The sequence below is a fragment of the Anguilla anguilla genome, chromosome 5, assembly GCF_013347855.1.
Source record: "Anguilla anguilla isolate fAngAng1 chromosome 5, fAngAng1.pri, whole genome shotgun sequence".
NCBI classification, from domain to species: Eukaryota; Metazoa; Chordata; class Actinopteri; order Anguilliformes; family Anguillidae; genus Anguilla; species Anguilla anguilla.
This window is the reverse complement of record NC_049205.1, coordinates 57,641,207-57,660,779: the sequence shown is the minus strand read 5'-3', so window position 1 is coordinate 57,660,779 and position 19,573 is coordinate 57,641,207. Positions and strand designations below refer to the sequence as shown.

General features: G+C 49.1%; 1 protein-coding gene across 1 annotated transcript in view; it reads right to left on the bottom strand.

The window, feature by feature from the left end:
- LOC118228209 (PH domain leucine-rich repeat-containing protein phosphatase 2-like) overlaps positions 1–16,470 on the bottom strand; it is a 36,105-nt gene extending 19,635 nt beyond the window's left edge. Inside the window, exons 1-3 of the mRNA XM_035419549.1 lie at positions 15,961–16,470; positions 13,006–13,265; positions 9,151–9,284 (exon numbers count right to left, since the gene is read on the bottom strand). Coding sequence (XP_035275440.1) covers positions 9,151–9,284; positions 13,006–13,265; positions 15,961–16,164 — 598 coding nt within the window. The 5' untranslated portion in view covers positions 16,165–16,470. The remainder of the gene's footprint in view (positions 1–9,150; positions 9,285–13,005; positions 13,266–15,960) is intronic.
- Between the last annotated feature and the right edge of the window lie 3,103 nt (positions 16,471–19,573).

The following is a 19,573-nucleotide window of genomic DNA, read 5'->3' as shown; positions in this document are numbered from 1 at the left end:
TATGTCAGAGCGCCCTGTCCCAGGATCCACTGAGGCCGAAGGACACTTCAAACGCCAGCCCAGACCAGAGCCCTGCGACGGGGTACCAGCATGCGCTACGTCCCTGCCCAAATAACCACACAGGCACCACAGGCCATACTTTCATTCTCTTACATCTTATCGACACTCACACAGTTAAAATAAAGACATTTTATATTTTGTGCAAAGCGATAAACGCATCTTTTTGAACGTAATCCTGCTGACTGGCAGCTGCTCTGTGTGAGTCTGGAAGGCTGGTAAGGAAAAGGTTCCAGGGACAGAAGACTGTACGAGGGGCAGAATCGTCCAGCTTCCAACCCCCCTGGTGCTGCAAGGGACACACACGCGCCCACCTGCACACACACACACACACACACACACACACACACACACACACCATTTTAACAGACCCCAAGGGAGCTCTCGCCTCCGCCTGCAAACTGCTGACTCCAGACACGCAGTGATCCTTATTTAGTCTGGTCCTTTATTTGGTCTGCCGCTCATCGATAACCTTGTAGGGACCTCCCCAGGACGTCTGGACTCTGCGCCTGTGCAGTGGGGACCTCCCTGCTGCGTCGTGGGGCAGAAAGAGTGGGGTGACAGACACCATCAGCCTCCACCCTCTCCCGATCGACACGGGGTGACCAGGAGTTTCTATTTGGGCGCAGGCAACAATCAAGCCAAAAAAAAAAAAACGCATTGTCACAAACCGACCGACTGCTGTATTTAAAAAGAAACGACACCTGCGACCAAAACATCGCTTCACAAACAAAAACTTTACGAAACGTAGCCTGCACGTCACAGCAGCGCCCTATGGAAATGCCCAAGTGCAAGCCGAAGTGCGGAGGGCGAAGTCTGATTCAGCAATAATTTCCTCATGCATATCAGAAGGGAATTATGGGAGGAAAGGTCGGAAACGACCATAAAAACTGTTCAAACCGAGCGCTCATCGACCCCGGCGGTCCCGCTGCACGAGCAGCTTTACAGGTCGAGTCAAAAACCCCAGGACGGTCCGCTCAGGAGCAACGGCTAATTTATAAGCCACTTCCCATCTAACCTTCTTAAACTAGATTATCCCCCCCCCCCCCCCCCTCCGTCCGCCACTGCTGGGAAATTGAGTCTCCCCCTTTAAGAGCCTCTAAAATCACATCTGCCATCTCAAAAGGATGTGAACAATCATTTCCAAACTAGGAATCTCCCCCGAAGGCCCGATAAAGCACAAACGGCCCTATTAGCACCTCCTGCGCACTTCGGCGACTACACTACTGCGGAGAAACCGGAAACAAAATGGCCGCGGGATCCAGCCCTTCAGATCCCCCTTAAAAGACCCTTATGACAGGCAGTGTGATGAATGTGACCGTGTCACTGACACAGACATCCATTCCACACTTTAAAGCAATAACGACACATGGACATGTGCAATCCGGTAAGCAAGGCCAAACTGCTCAATGTTAGTCAGACTTTATGGCTCAAACTTTATGGGTAAAGTTACTTTAAATAAACTTTATACTTTATGACTTTAAAACCATGATGCAAACAGACTAGGCCATTGGACTGTCGTAAAGAAATGACAGTTAAATGATTAAACAAGTAAAATAACTGCAGTTTCATTATTTCTGGGTTCTCTCAGGCTGAGGAAGACCTGAACAATAATCTCAAGAGACTTCAAATGGGAATGCCACAAAATTTTAAAAGTTTCAAAAAGCACGGCTGAGGAGTCCAACCATCTTCCTTATAGATTTGACAGACAGGCATAAGAACCAATCAGATGGCGTGAACAGATGATGAAGGATGTGTTCTGACGCCAGAGTCCTATAATCACCCAGGTTACAGCTGTACGGAGTTGTGGGGCAGGCAGAAATTAGGCCGAAGTGTCACAGGGAGGTATGGAAACAGAATCTCCAGCATGTGGCTCTGCAGTGTTCCTCAGTCCAACCTGAGATGCAGACACAATAGCATTACCGCGTGAAGGACATGCAGTGCATTGTGAGCCTAATGAACACAGATCAATGGATGACTATGGATGATCTAATCGGCCTCTTTATGCCCGCCTCTGCTCCAGCGCGGGCCCACGCACACACACTGTGAGGCGTCATCCACCCCACCGCCAAATGAGCCTCAAACCCCGCCCCCTAATCAGCCTCATCCAGACCCGATGCAGCGATCACAGAGGTCTCAGTATTCCGCACACATGCCTGGAACGTGTACTGTACAAATGCACTTTTGCTCATGACCTGAGCCAGAGCCACGCACGTGTACACAAACACGCAAAACAAGCACTCATACACATGTACGCATGCGCACACACACACACTCACTCACACTCACTCACACACATCCTGTCTAACAGTGTATATTCATATAACCACTCACACACACACACACACACACACTCACACACTCACACTTTTTGTCTTAGAGCGTACATCCATATCCATTCTAAGCGCATGCACGCACACGCACACACACACACAAACACACACACACACACACACACACACACTAGCCTGGGAAAGGGCTCTATCTTCCAGGTGTGACAGCATGGGGGCATGGCGGTATGGCGGGTTCCTCAGGGACAGTCTGGGGCCCAGGCACCTCATCCCCTAAGACCCTCTACCCATCTTACTCACCCTCCTGCCGAAATCTTACTGGGGGAGGGACCAGGGTCCCACTGCCCTCCCGCACACCGCCTCTGCTTTTCCCCCTCCCAGGGCCAGCAGTGCGGCACAGCGGTTAGGGAACCGGGCTTACAACAGAAAGGTTGCAGGCTCAACTCCCAACTAGGACACATTACATTACATTCATTCATTTAGCAGACGTTTTTATCCAAAGAGACGTACAAAAAGTGCATTTTCATGATAGCAGACAACTGCTGAACACGGGTTCAGTAAGGTACAATTACTTATTTTGTAAAGCTATTTCTAGCCGAGAACAAAGAACACTATCCTGGTCTAACATCTGCAAAGCCAAACTAGGCAGAAGAGTAAGCTACAGTATTAGGACGAATACAATTTACCAAGAAGTGCAGGGAAGGGGCAACATGTAACAAGTTTTTTTATTTTTATTTTTTTATATATATACAGTGTGGTGGTGGTTATTCTAGGTATAGTCTGAAGAGATGAGTCTTCAGGCCACGGCGGAAGATGGATAGTGAGGGGGAGGTTCGGAGAGGGACGGGGAGTTCGTTCCACCACTGGGGAGCTAGGGTGGAGAAGCTCTGTGATCCCTTTGGGCGGGTGGGAGGGGTTGCAAGACGCCCTGCTGCCGCAGAGCGGAGTGGTCGAGCAGGCACATAGAATTGAGTCATGTCCTGCAAGTAGATGGGGGCTGTCCTGTTGGCGGCAGTGTAGGCAAGGGTCAGGGCTTTGAATCGGATCCTGGCAGCGACCGGTAGCCAGTGAAGTGATCGCAGCAGAGGAGTGACATGGGAGAATCTGGGAAGGTTGTAGATGAGTCGGGCAGCGGCATTCTGAATCATCTGTAGTGGCTGTATGGCACAAGCTGGCAGGTTTGCAAGGAGAGAGTTGCAGTAATCAAGGCGAGAGGTCACCGTAGCCTGGACGAGCAGCTGGGTGGAGTGCGTCGGTAGGTATGGTCGAATCCTCCTGATGTTGTATAGGAGGAATCTGCAGGACCGTGATGTTGCCTTGATGTGCTCCTTGAGGTCCAGCTGGTCATCCAGGACCACCCCCAGGCTCTTTGCAGAGTGAGAGGCAGTCACTGTGGTGCCATCAACCGTGATTGAGAGTTCACGAAGCAAGGAGGGTGCAAAGACACTGCCTTGCACCCTTGAGCAAGGCCCTTAACCTGAATTTCCTCAGTATCCAGCCGTATAAATAGGTGCTACACCTGTATAAAAATACCATACGTTGAAAAGATCGCCTGCTAAACGGCAGCAATGTAATGAATTAATGCTGTTGGACTGCATTTATATAGCGCTTTTATCCAAAGCGCTTTACAATTGATGCCTCTCATTCACCAGAGCAATTAGGGGTTAGGGGTTAGGACACTTCGACATGCCCAGGGTGGGGGGATCGAACTGGCAACCCTCCGACTGCTAGACAACCGCTCTTACCTCCTGAGCTATGTCGCCCCTGTTCCGTCAAAAAGGCTCACGGTTGCTTTAGGCCAATCGCCAATCACATCGGTGGAAAGACGTTTCGACCGGATCACGAGATCTTCGGCCTCGTCCGCCACGCAGCGCTACTCGGCTCGCCGTCCCGTCGGAAACTTTTCTTCAGACCGGGCCGCCTCCGGCAGGGTAGAATAATGACCGCATTCTTTTCGGCGGGGAACTCTGATGAATAACGCTCGTCTGATCCGCCGTCGGATCGTAAAGCAGATTAGGTGACCCCCGCGGGGGGTGCTGGTGGGGGGGGATCCAAAACAAAGGACTGCAGTGGCCTGCAGAACGGCAAGTCACTCGTCTAATAATAAACATATTAAAAATGTCAACTGCACAAGCCCTTTCAGTCCCTAATTTCCAATATGAGAAAATCCATCTTATTAAATTTTCACTGAGCACGGCTTCCATTTCAGGAACGAACGGAAATTGACTTTCAGAAAAATGTGCCAGTCCAGGAGGGAGACTCAAAAACACACAAAAAAATAATTTTAAAAAACTAGGTCAGAACAAGAGACAAGAAAAGCAACAATGGTGAACAATTAGCAAAGTGCCTAACTGTCTCCAGTGGGTCACGGGTACATATCCTTGTTTACAGTGTCCTCATGCAGCATCTGGACCAAGGCTTTGCCTTATAATGGTGTGACTCGTGGCGTAGCCTGTTGAGCACTGTACACATGCTCACTGTGAGCTGCGACGTTGGCGGTTTGAATGCGGCCGTGCGACCTTTAGTTGCATGTCTCTCTCTCTCACTCACTCACTCCCCATTCTTCCTGTCCCTCTGCACTGTACTGTCCAATAAAGCTGGAAAAAGCCTCCAAAAAATTACAAAACAAAAAAACAATGGCGTTTAAATCCAGCAGTAAAAATGCTAGAGATTGCACTAGCTTGCGTGTGTGTGTGTGTGTGTGTGTGTGTGTGTGTGTTCATATGCGTATGACGTAATTGCTCAGCAAACAGTTGATCGTAAATTGTGAACTCTGAGTATTGCACAACGGGGCCAATCAAAAGAGCAGTGCAGCGCAAAGCAGTTACAGCATTTATTGGAGGAGATCAACTGATCAGACGCCAGGCGAGAAGTCACTGCTGCTCACGTCACCATCTCGAGCGAGCCACACCCCCATCCATTCTTTTCCAGACCTCTAGGGGGCACACTTCCCTCCTGGGGAGTGTTTATAGGGCAGCCACTCACAGGAAAGAAGATGACAGGCCAGAGACAGAGTCTTTCTGGCCCCGCCCCCTGCCGCCCCCCGCCCCCGTGAGGTCATAAGTGAAATCCCGCCAGCCCCCCCCCGTACGCCCGCCCAGCTGTCAGTTGACAATGAATGCTCGATCTCTGACCGCCAAACTATGCGGCCTACGCATTTTAAAAGAGGCCACTCCCTTCTGATAACGTGATAAAACCATTAAAAAAACGACACAAAACCGCATCAAAGTTCAAAGAGCGCTGGGCGATGGCCAATAAATCACACACCCCCAACCCCACCCCCCCCCTACCCCCGGTGGATCTAGGTGCATCGGCCAGAGCGTTAAAGTCACCCGACAGATTAATAGCAGAAATAATGACAGACGTACGCGAGAGGGGATTTCGCTTTTTGTGCTCAACGTGAAACGGCGAAGCTAGTTCTCATGAGCGCAGGCACAGGAAACTTCAAACGCCAGTGCAATACCCAGAGCTTTCAGTACGCCGCGTTAAATCAGAGAGGAAGAGAAACCAGATGTCTCACAGCCATTACATCTATTAGAGGTTTTTACGCGCCAAGACGACACCCGATACCCATACTTTCATAGCTTGTGTTTACCACATTATTCAGATGCACGCTTTCAGATGGATATTGACTAATCGCCATTCGGGTTTGAAAAGCTCTGAGGTCCTGAGATCCTAAGGATCTGGACTTGTGGAATTGGCAGCGACAAACCTCATGTCCCAATCGCTACATCTCACTACTGTTCAAACAGCTACATCAGGCAAAGGTTTCCTGTGGCTTCACACTAATGAATACTGTACAGTACAGCAGTCAGGATACTGTTGGGTCCAACTGCTAAAGAAAGACAACTGACGTACCGGACCACAACACAAAAATAGAGGCCCTCGGATTTAAAGCTTGGAGACGTGGCTAGGCTACATGAGGGCAGGCTATTCTCGGAAATATTTTTTTTTTAAAACAATAAGTAATGAACTCGGAATATTAAAAACAAGCTCGAGAGTTCACGTTCACTTTAGAATTAAAAATGTGAATGTGGTGTCAGATCAAAGCAGACAGGGGTCGCCGTGTCACAGACAGTCCCTCCTGAAGGCGTTTCTTCTGTCATTTTTCGAGCAGTTTGAGAAATTCTGCAAAGGACTGGTGCCCCTGAAACAGCACAAACAAACAGCCTGTAACGCAAAGCGGCAGCTATGTAGCCACAGGGCCTGATCCTGGGCCGCACCAGGCCGTCAAAACCTGAGCGAGCGGAGGCCTCTTCAGCGGCCCGCCCGTTAGCATCAGACCCCCGCCCCCCCTCCCCGTCCCCCCCACCGAACCCCGCGGCGGTACGCGGCATCGTCCCGCGCGGAATGATCCGGGGCGCACTCACGACGGCCTTCAGCAGCTTCCCAGAGAGAGAGCGAGAGACGGTACAGAGAGCTGAGGAAGGGCCGCAAGACACCGCCCAACCGCCCAACCGCCCGACCGCCGCTTTACCGCTAACTCCAGTCCATAACAGACGCCCGCCGCCACGCCCCCGTGGCCCAACGAGGCCGTCGCTCAGCGAGGCGAGGCGAAGACGAGGCGCTCCCGGCCCGCGCCGGAGCCGGTCAGGGCCCCCTCTTCACTTCTCATTTTCTTTTCTGACACGCAGGCCCCAGGCCGATCGATAACTCATTAGCGCCGAAGCTACCGTGAGTATTTATATTTCCTCAGTCCCACAATACACAAGCACACGCGCACGCGCACGCACGCGCACACACACGCACACACACACACACACACACGGATATATATATGGGGTGGGTGGATATGTGTGGAGGTGGAAGGAGTGGGTGTGGGGGGGGGGGGTGTATATCTGCGGTGGGGGTAGGGTTGTGTGTATACGTGCGATGGTGGGAGGTGTGGGTGTAGAGGGTGGTGGGTGGATATTTGTGGAGGTAGAAAATAGATGCCTTGGGCAATATTGCTTTCTGTAATAGCTGTACATTGTGTACAAAAAGTTTTTTTTTTATGATAGTTCCCACCAAATGGACCTGTGATATTGCAGTGAGTTGGGGGTTTGGGGGGAGGGGTAGTGGAAGTGTGACCAGCAAATAGTAATTCAGTCCAGAGCGCAGTCACATGACCAAACCCAGTAAGGTGACCCCAGCTCACAACCACTATCCGCAACAATATTTTTTTAAACATTGCGATAAAATATTTTCAAAAGGCATGATTTTCAGAATTCCTGGAGAAGCACAGAAAATGTTTTTTTTTATTATTATTTTTTTTAATTAACACTTTTATTCATTTTGCAAAAGACAGATAATGAATATGAGCCCAGAGAGTAAAAAGCAGACGGTAAAATAAACGTTGTTTGAGAAGCATTTGGAATACAAATGTCCCACAATGCATCACGGAGAGACCCTCCAGCCCTCCAGCCTACGTTGTTCGGAACAGGAGCGAGGGTTATCACACAGGTACGCAGGTCACTGGCCAGGAGTGCTAATGAGGTAACCCCTGGCAACGGCAGCGGCCCCCAGTCGCCCCCCCCCCCCCCCCCCACTTCCCTTGGTGGCAGGAAGCTGACCACCACGCGATGAGACAGCGACTCACATCTACAGTGAGCCTTGCACCGCACCTCGCAGAGACGCGAGATCTCACAGCCCTGACAGCGCCCCCCGCAGGCTGCCCGTGGTAGCGCTGCCTGAAGGAGGAGGGGGGAGGGATGGCGGGACGGAGCCCGGCCCTGAGGAACGGGGCTTTCGGCTGCATCTGGGGTCCTCTGAGTTTGGGGGGGGGTGGGGGGGTTACCTGGAAACGCAGCGAGGGCGGCTCAACCAATGAGTCATCATCACCCCCGCCCCCCCCCCCGACCGCACACAGGCCTTCGCTGCAGTGCTACATCCTGGAGACGCCGCAACCACTTCCTGTCACACATGGCTACACGGTTATCTTCAGACCGCCAACCGCGCTGGACCGCCTGGTGATTCTTTTCTGCGATTAGCAACCGCCGCCGTTTCCAAGAGATGACGCCCGACGGCAGCAGCTACAGTTTCGCCCCACAGCTGCAGTCAGGCCGCGTCAGCGACCCCCTGAAACTGCGCCCAGCCCGCACCCGTGCAGGCGAACGTCTTCTTAAAAAAAAAGAGTTTGTTCTTTCCAACCTCTCCCACTCATCCCCATGCTGGACCCAGGCAAGCAGGTAGAGAGGTATTAATGTAGAGAAAGGGGCAGAGGGCTTTTTTTTTTTTTTTTTAAAGGTTGATTCATCACGCAAACCCGCTCGGAGATCTCTGGCAGGCACATTCCATTACGGTCCGCGGCGGAAAAGCTTAATGGCGGGAAAGGAGTGAAGATGGATCTCAGCATGGCCAATGCCAGCAGGTTCCGCGGAAACTCAGAAACACGACGTCATTCCATCCGGCAGCCCAACGGGCCTTTATATATACAGGTGGAAAGCAAAAAATATTCTAATCTCACAGATGGTATTTCACTGAAGCGCAAGCCGGAGTAGGAAGCGGAGTGAAGCAGAATAGGAGGAGATATGGAGCCGCTCATCAGTGAACGGAGCAACGGCTAATTCCTCCCGCCATCAGGTGTGGTCTGAAACTACACCCGTGGGCCACACGCCACTCAACTCCACAGACAGGCCTGAATCCATGGCAACAGCACAGCACCAAAACCTCACAGGCACCACCACCTGGGACAGGCCTGGGAGGAGTGGGGAGGAGGGGGGGGGGGGGGGGTGCAGGATGGGGGTGATCAGCAGGGGAGCGTCCCGTCATCCGCAGGCCCAGACGGGAGGAGGACGGGAGAGGCCGTAGGCCGGGCACTCACCGCTGTAGAAGCGAATCATGCAGCTGAGGTCCGAGTTGGCCGCCTCCCTCTGGATCCGCAGGGGGTCCTCGTACCCCATGGCCGCCAGGTAGTCGTACACTATTTGGAGGGGGCGCTCCGAGGGGTCCAGCCTCCTGCGGGATGGGGCGGGGCGGGGGGGGGACAGGGCACAGGAGGTCACATCACACAACTTTTCACACCTCTCACCACTACACGCGAGAAGCTAAAGTGCGAAAAGCGCTTCCTCTGTCAAACCTTCGCACGATCGCTCGGAGATGACAGAGACCCAAAGGACGGCCATGCAAATGCGCGCTGTCTGGATTCAGCCCGACGGACGAGGAACGTCCAGCTCACGGCTCTGACAGCGGCGTGCGACAGCTTAACAGCATTCAGCAGGCGCAAGCTAACGATGGCTATCCCAGCGTGTCCGAAATCTCGAAGGGGGCCAATTCCCCCAAGACGAGCCCCAATATTTCAGATGAGAGTCGACACTGAAACACAGAACGCACCACAAGAATGAAGGGGCATGAGATCACAGCTCTGGAAAGGCCCGTCAGACTCAATACTTTTGCAGTGATCTGGAAATGTGAAAACCCTGCGGTTTGTGAGCCACATCAAGTCATGTCCACCTGGAGAGATGACTCAGTTTGGAGGGCCGCACTCCACAAACAGTCCAGCAGGGGAACCTCCAGACAAATGTGTGAATTCAAACAGACATTGGTGAAGAAATAAGTGGGTCTTTGGCTCTGCACATAGTGTTCAAGTCAATAAAACAAGAGCCAACGCTTGTGATTATGACTACTATAGTACCGCCCCTTAGACGTAAAGGTACTGCTGAGACTTTGGGGAGCGATCAGTGAGTCAGTGAGGGTCATTTTCAAAACTGCTTAGTCACCGCCAAAATATAATGTCTTTGGAATTAGACGTCCCACGTCTTCAGGTTTATGGGCTCTCCTACTTTCTCAAGGACAGGTGTGATAATACTGCGGGGGTGTATAAATAAAAAAATAAAAAAATAAAACAACCGATCAGTTCATGCTATCACAATAAATCTCAAAGCAAGTGTAAAAGCCATTCCTGTGTGGAATGTGTGATTTAGTGCAGCTGGACTGAAGTATGTTGAGGTCTCCAAATGCTCTTAGACACCCCAGATCTGCTCACAAACCCCCGCCCCCCCAAAAAAAGGGGGAGGATTCTCTCAGCATTTCCACCTCACAATGCTGTAGCACTGGCACCAAACTGGACATAAACTCAGATACACACGCACACACACACACAAACACACACATACACACACACACACACACACACACACACACACACACACACACACGCATCACAGGCTTCCGCACTGTCACGCTGATGCTGTCCGGCCGGCTGGCTGCTGTGGTGCCCGTCGTCTCCCGCAGAAACACTGGAGCACTTGTGTGTGCAGTGTGGAGGACATCCAGCCACTCCTCACATCCAAACACTACTGCCGCCATATTCAGCTACATCATTATTCTTATGATGAATGTCCTCATTCAAGGTGACTTGCACAGCCGCCGTTTGTTTTAAAAGATCCTTCCGAACTGCCAGACTCTTACTGTCCTAATTCAGGCACAGCGCCTTGATCAATGATACAGATCGGCAGCAAATGATACAGTTAATTCAAATCAACTTCTACTTCTGGGACTTTTTCAGTCTGTTACGCATTCAGCAGAAAATCTGCCATCGCAACCCTGACGACCAGAGGACAGACGCCACATAAAGCTGACTGAGCAGCACCTACAGCTGAGTGACATACAGTACCTCAGCCTGCGAGACGTGTTTTATTGAACTATTGGTGGTTTTTACGCTTCCCGAGAAAACAACTAAATTCTTGGTCGGAGAGGCAGGCAGCATGACGTGGGTTTTCGCATCGCCACATTTGCTCGCTTGCGATTGGCCGATCACTTCATTCAGACTGACACCGGACAGCGCTGTGACATACCGCTCATCCGGATCCCACCGTACTCCGACAGGACTCCTCAGGGGGGGTTTATCTCAGGGGGGTTTATGCACCACGTTGCTGTCTGGTGATTGGGCGGGGCCGCGGAGGGTCATTTCCGCTGGCCCCGCCCTCATTCCCGTTAACTGGCAGAGCGCGTTCGCCCCGGTCATGCCATCCATTGGTCGATTATTGTTGAAGGAAACTGCCAAACCGCTCCCTCACCGTACACAGCAGCCATACTGACAGCCCGTCAATCATTCACAAACCTACAATACTGCGGGGCCTTGACAGAGCAGGAGGTTGTTTAAAATCGAGAGCAATTATGAGAGCAATAATGAGGAAACACCCCTCCGGTAATTATCCCATACAGTCAAATCCTACTCCTCCTCCCTGCTGGTGAGAATTTCTATTAAAAAAAGAAATGTGGATCCTGGTTTTTTTTTTTTTTTGCAAGTGAAGGACGGGAAAGCTCAAGATACTGAAGCGAGTAACGCCGCTATTTGTACATTTCAACGTTTTTGTCACGGCCTATTTTAACACATCGCACGGCTCGACGAGCTCAACCGAAAATAGCGGAAAGGGAGTCCACGGCTCCGTCCGGGGGAGAGTCCTGAAAGTGCACGCGGGCGTGACCTGATTATAGCCTGCGTTAGCGGTCCTCCTTCCGCAGAGCTATTCTCAAAAACCGATGTCATTCAGCAAAAAAAAAAAAAAAAAACGCCAAACCGGATTTAAAAACTAAAAATTCCATTCCCAAATCCAATGTCCCCTGTCTGAAAGCATGCTTTGTGCGCGTGAACTAGGGATGCGCACTCTGAATAATCTGATAGTCAAATATTACACAGCTCCCAGCATCAAATATTTAAAATTATCATGTGCCACGTTTCCCTCCAAGCTATAAACGAGGGTTGAAATGTTTTGCTCTAAATACAGCCTCAAAGCAAAGCGATCATCCTTCTCAAACTCGGGGAGTCAGGGAAACTGAGTCTCATTCTTTTGGCTTGTTATTTCACCAAAATAATGCATTTTCCTTTGCTTCCCTCTTTGAATATCGATACAAAGGAAGCTGCTGAGTTGTCTGTTACATTGGAACACAGCCTATAGAGAATTTGGGCTGTCTAACGACAGTATTGTGAGACAGTGACACAGCATCTTTCGGTGTGTGTGTGTGTGTGTGTGAGAAAGAGAGAGATAGAGAGAGACGGGGGGGGAGAGGGAGAGCGAGAGAGTGAGAGAGAAAGAGGGACAGCACACCTGTGTGAATCACAGTGTGGTACACATGTATAAGAGACCATAAATAACAGTATGGCAGTTTGTAACAGTGTGCGAATGCTAGACAGGTCTGGTCATAGAGACAGAGATCCTCTGGGTATTTGGGGTTCGGGCCTGACGAGGTGCTGGATACTCTCTAGTCCCTGGGTTTTCAACTGGGGGTCACTGGCGGTACTGCAGGGGGTCTCTGGTCAGAGGTGATATGCAGGAGCTACATATAAATTTGGGATATTAAAAAAACCTTTCTTTTAAATGTAACCAGTGATGTGGGTCCCCTGTATGCCTTTGAGCCTGAGAGGGGATCCCTGGATAAGAAATGGTTGAAAACCCCTGCACTAGTCTGTGGGGCAAGCCAGCAAAATGGTGAGCCACGTTGGGCTGACTGGCCTGTTCTCCACATTATGTATCCTCATTACCCAGTCTCATTACGTAGTCCCATTACATAGCCTCATTACATAGTCCCATTACGTATCCTCATTACATAGCCCCATTAGGTATTCCCATGTTCACACAGCACAAGCCAGGGTGTTACTATAGAAACCGTGCTCGGCAGCATGTGTGTGTGTGTGTGAGAGACTGTGGTCCAGAGCGTCAGATCCAGGTGAGCTTACCTGAGCAGGTCTCCGTGCAGCTGCAGGTACAGCCCCTGCCCCTCGCCCTGGGCACACAGCTCCTGGGCGGTGGTGCTGGTGGAGCAGAGCACCAGCCGCAGGTCCGGGGGTCCTGCCGAGGGGGGCTGGGGGTCGGCGGGACCCCCGTGCAGGCACACGCACCCCCGCTGGCTGTCCCCCTTCAGCCAGTCCCGCTCCCGGGAGCCGAAACGGGACTTCCGGGTCACGCACCCCCGGCTCCCGTTCCTCTTCATGTTGCGCTGCGGGAGGGTAGGAGAGCCGGGTCAGATTCGGAGGTGGCCCGACCGCGGCTCGCTCGCGGGACGAGGCGCATTCGGTACCCGTGAGGGGGCTAGCTCACAGGACAGGGGGAAACGGTACCTGTGAGGGGGCTAGCTCACGGGACGAGGGGCATTCGGTACCCGTGAGGGGGAAATGCCTTTTCAAACTCTCAGCCTAATCAGTAAAAAATACACGTGTGATTACGAACAGTGATAAACATTGCCCCCACAAGTACACCGCATTTTTGCACGCACCATCCCAAATCCTTTAACTGTTGCTCTCCAAGCCCCTGAGTCCAGGAGGGGACTTTGGAGCAGCAAACACACAATTAAAAAAAATATTATCACCCCCCCCCCCCCCAACCCAGCTTTCCCTCCAAACAAAACAAAATTCTGTTACTACCATGAACAGCTGGGGAGTTCAGAATCAGTAGGATCCATTACCTTCAAAACTGCCCACCTCTAATGAGACCTGGTTATAGGAAGTATGGTCGGGACACCCAGACAAACAAGCACAGAGCACTGGGGCCTCCACCTGAACCAAGTGGAAAATGTGGTGTACATGGGCTCAAATGTTTACATGGTTTATGGTTAAGTGTGAATGTGTGTATGTGTGTGTGTGTGTGTGTGTGAATGTCTGTGAGTGTGTGTGTCAGTGTGTGTGTGTGTGTGTGTGAATGTCTGTGTGTGTGTGTGTGAATGTCTGTGAGTGTGTGTGTGTGTGTGAATCTCTGTGAGTGTGTGTGTGTGTGTGTGTGTGTGGGCCTTGTTCCAGAGCTGGGGCTGGATCAGGCCGTTGGACCGATGAAGTCATCCTTCCACAGCGATGCGTGTCCCGGACTCCACTGCCACAGAGGCAACCCTGCAGAGACTGAAGCCCTGCCCTGACAGCACACACACACACACACACACACACACACACACGCACACACACACACACACACACACACACATGCACACACACGCACACACATGTACACACACACGCACATGCTCACACACACACGCACGTACACACAGAAAGACATGCACACATGAATGTCGGCCTGCACGTACACCTAACTACCCCCACATGCACACATACTGTACATATACACGCACGCAAACACACACCTACCAGTCCCCACACACGTACACACCTACACCTGGACACACTCCAACCAACAAGACTCCAGCTGCAATAATTCACCCCCGATAGTGATGAGGTGTGAAGGTGGTGGAGGGCAGGGCTGCCTTAAGTGTTGTCCATGGCAACGATACCTTCCAGATAAATATGAATTCAAAGACAGCCCGTCCATCTGGTGCGACAATATCAGGTCTGGCAGTGAGAAAGCGTGAGACGGGGTGAAATTGTTTGGGACTTGCACAAAAAAGAAAGGTTTAGCCCAGATGTCCGTATGACCAGACGTTAAAGCAATATACAGCATTACAAGCCGTTTTGTGCTAAATTACCTGCTGATATCCAGTCCACGGTAGAACTTTAAAACACACACAAACCAATTCAGTGCAGTTTCATTCCAATTCCAAAATGTCTCTGAACATCCCTTATCCACCGACACCTTGGCAAGAGAACTGGACAGTCTAACTCTCAGACCAGGCTAATGTATGTGTGCCTCGCCTTTATTATAAGGAAGGACAATCTGATTAAAAATTATTTGAACTTTTATCAGAATGTTTTCCAGCAGCACGACATTAGGCAGCGCCAGAACGAGAAAATGCAACAGCTGCACTGGACTAAACTCTTACGTAGACCGGAGAGGCTGCGCGGCCAGCCATGTTTGAACAGCTGAAATAACCTACATAATGCTGCATCATGATATTATTGTTGTAACGGGTTAATCGATGACATAATGGCGGAAGTAAAGTACACGAACAACCCGGGGGATAAGTGGTTAATCGGTGGGCCACTGTCGGTCTGTTGTGCGCGCGAAGACCTCAGAGCAATTACTGTCCATTAAACAGAACATGATTGGGAAACCGGTGGAATGCTCAGGAAGCTTGCACGTTTCTCAGTATTGTAACGCACTACCATAATCGTATACATCTAATTGCAAACTAATTCATATAATTGTACAGTTCCATCGCCAATGTCAGAAATGTCCCCATAAAAATAACCTGAACTTGTTTCTTCCTCATCCAGTTAAGTCGGAGTGAAGATATTGCGAAGATGTCGTAATAACGATGCATTAGCAACAAGCTTTCGCAAGTGCTGCAAGGTAATTAGCGAGCTAGTTAAACGGGATTCGTTTCGCTGAAGAGGTTAGCCATCTAGCTGGATATAGCTATTTGGGTTATTTCTAGACTAGTTAGCACTGATGATAAAATTGTATAATATCGTTCTGGGAGCCCAGCGTAGGCTCCAAGAGACATTAGTATGCAAAGCAGTGGAAGACAGTTACCGTTTGTAATTCGGCAAGACCAGCACATTTTATTGCAATGTTTTCTAGCCAGCTAGCTAGTCACAGCTCAATGCACAATATCTGGACAAGAGATAACGCAGATAAGCAAATCCAGATGATATCATTTTTTACAGTGTCAGGCATCGAGCCATTCGCAATATCGCATACCTCGGCCCTGCATTTACAACGTTCAACAATAAAACGATTGTCCACGGTATATGGTATTTTTCTCACGGAAACTAGGTTGGCATGACATGCCAAACTACGTAGCCTACCTTTAAAACCCGTATTCCTGTTGCACCGCTTCTGCCCGGTCCGTTGTGGTCGCTACGACCTGCCGCTTGATTAGATCCCGTTTCGTAAAGCTCTGTGCCCGGTGAAACACCATTGCAAGACCCGCTATCTTCGACACCACCTTGTTTTCTTCGGTCCGGACCGGTACTCCGTACCGCCCCCGCCGGACTATCTTCCTCCTCCATTTACATTGAAATGTTTTCTAGGAAAAATCCAACAAGAATACCGCCGTTCGAAACGTGCAAATTCCAATGCATGGGGCACCAAAAATCCCATTCAGGATTGGTGAGACGCCATAACGAGACTGAACATCGCGGCTGTCAGATACACTCGATCAATAAACATTAGAGGGGCAGGGTTACTTATTCACAAACACGACTCATACTGAATTATTCATTAGATCCGCTAACTCCGCTGGGCCAGGTGACCTTAACCTACCAGAATCTTTATGAACTAACCAAGTATGATACGGTAGATGCGTGCATGAGTCGTCAGCTACATTGCTACCTAATTGTATATGGAATACTGTTGTAATAGTCTACGATAGACTATTAATAATCACATTACAGACGACAATAATCAAACTAATGGCCTATGACATTAGAATACTGGCATTTAGCAGCTGCTATCCAGTGCGACTACGGAAATACAAGTGCAAACATTTCATGATGATGATGATGATGATGATTATTATTATTATTATTATTATTATTATTATTATTATTATTATTATTAATAATAATAATAATAATAATAATGCTGTTCTTGTTTTGAAAGTATAGGCCCAATACTGACCCAGTGCATATCCTGATGCTTTTATCTTAATTAGGCTGCTGAAAATCACAAATAGTTACTCAAATGTTCTGCAGTGCAGCCTAATGCACAGATTTAATTTGTCATTATGTTGACGTTTCCGATTACATAGGCTACTTGAAACAGCTTATTTCCTCTCGCGTTTTGGGTTACTTGTTAAAGTACCCACGCTTTGAAAGAACGCGTACTGACAAACACTTCCACCGTCTATTGACTTCACCCTAATCAGCTTTCCCTCCTTCCGTTTCAGGTTTCGCGGCAGTCAACGCACTGTCGCTGTAGCCTACGCACACGGGCTCTGTGTGACTCAAAAGCGGACACTTTAGATCACTGACCTCCGCGGGGCACGCACGGAGGATAACCTACTCACCTCTAAAAGCGCCTTTATCACCACCATGCAGTTTGAATCTGGGTATCTAAGCTTTCGCAACGAGTTTACACACCACGGACGACTAAACTTTGGCCGGCCCGGAGTTATGTTACAGGCGCTGTTTATTTCCTCATTTTTAAAACTCGTCAGAGTTACTGCCTACAGAAAACATGAACGAACAGTTTGTATGCATCAAAGTAGTTTGACAGTTGTTTACTTCCTCCTATACATGCAGAACGACTTGATTATTGACTCTCATACCTCAGCGCGAACTACGTGTTCCCATATCGTTTCAGATGGCAGAAATCAAGTCACTACTCAAAAAACAACCTGGCTAATTACAGACCTATTTCAAACCTCCCATTGCTATCAAACGTCCTTGTGAAATGTATAACTCAAAAGAGTTTTCTTCCTTACAGGTTAATAAATGTGTGAGAGGTTTTATTCCGAGTTTAGGAAGAACCATAGGGCTGAGACAGTGCTTGCCTTAATAATTAATGATTTGTTTCTCACCCTGGGTTGGGACTACATCTCCGTTCTTCTCCTACTTGATTTAAGAGCTGCCTTTTATACTACAGCCCACCATGTTCTCCTCCACAGGCTAGAAAAATTAGTTGGTCTCACTGGGCAAGCAAGTTCACATGTGGCTTAAATCCCACCCCTCTGACAGATCTCTATTTGTTCGGGTAAAGAGGAAATCCACTGAGTATTCCAGGGTAAACTTTGGGCCCGCATGAATAATATCATAAGCATGGCCTTCTTCCACCTGAGAATCGCATCTAAATTAAGGACGATTTTCTGTTGCTGAAAAAATGTTTCATGCATTCCTGTAATGTTTTATTGTCTGGTTACACTAATTCAGCCCTGAAATATCTCCAACCCTTACAGAATGCAGCTGCTAGTGTTCTCACTAAAACTAAGAAATGCAAATATATCAGCACAGCGCTTACAACTCTACAATGGTTGACCGTTATATACAGAATTGACTCTAGGGTTTTACTGTTAATGTATAACGCCTTAAATGGTTTGGCTCCAGAATATTTTAGTAAATTACTTATTCTTTTCTCTCCTGTAAGATTACTTTGTTCCCAAGGTGCTGGAGAAGTGCATCTTAAATCACAATGGGAGGCAGAGGTTTATCTTAATACATCAACTATCACCTGTTCAACCTATTTGATTATTTGCTGTGATAGATCCCTTGTTACATTTCCGTTACATCCATTCTACCTCTAGCTCTGCCTTTTAAAGGACTTTGCTGCTGCACTAAAAAAGCACTTTATTTTTATTATTATTATTATTATTATTATTATTATTATTAATAATAATAAAAATTATTACTATTAAAGCAAATCACTAAAAGCACTTATGTCTTTTATGTCTGTGTGAGATGCTGTTTTTATCTGCTGCTGTAACACCCAAGTTTCCCCACCTGGGGATTAATAAAGTCTCTAATCTTATCTTGTCTACTTTACAAGGGGCCGGCCAGTGCAGGGTGGGCCCCCACTCCATAGCCGGGTGTCTCCTGAGATTGCTTCCCATCGGAGAGTTTCTGCGCCACTGCTTTTCTCTCTCCTTCATCCCAGGGAGGTATTTTACCCCCCCCCCCCCCCGCAAGCTTTTTTGGGTGGGTGGGGGGGGGGGTGGGGGGGTTCAGGCCTGCTTTTTTCCCCCCCCCAATTTGCTTTCGGTTACTCTGTAAAGCGTCTTTGTGCCAGTTCTCTGTAAAAAATAATTTTAAAAAAAAAGGCTATACAATAAATTTTGATTTGACTTCCAGTTCCACAAATGGACAAAATAACATGTTTGGATAAATGTTAAATTGTGAAATTGTGCCCCAGGCCCATAAGTCCAGCTCAAAGGAATGTCAGTGCTTTGGGTGATATCAAGTATGTGCGTTTTGTCAGTAACTGTAGGCCACAGCCTTGCACGGTTGTTTTCAGACCTGTATTGGCACCGATCTTGAAGAAAGGGCAAATGTGAAATTGTCTGAACACGTTCACCACGACTGGTGCAATTCCAAAGCAATGAACCCCCGTTTCATCATTCCCACACCGCCCCCAATATATTTTGTAACAAATTATACCCCTTATCCTGCCCCCACCCCACCCCCTCGGGTCTGGGCCCAAAACACGGAGCCCCCAGTTGTGCCCCCATGTCTGCAGCCCTGTACAGGCACACCCAAAATAAAGGAAGAAAGCAACCACAGGGAACAGAGTGGTATGAACTCACTTTTATTTACCCCGAACAGAACGGATTAGACGCTTTGCATTTTGTTTTTTCTTAAATAGCTCTTTGCTTATTACAGGTGTTTATCCCGAACACTCACAAGTGTGCAACGGAGTCCCAGTTCAGCCAGGAGGCGCTGCGTTTTTTTGTGTCGAATAAACGTTCTTTCCTCGCATTTCAAAAGA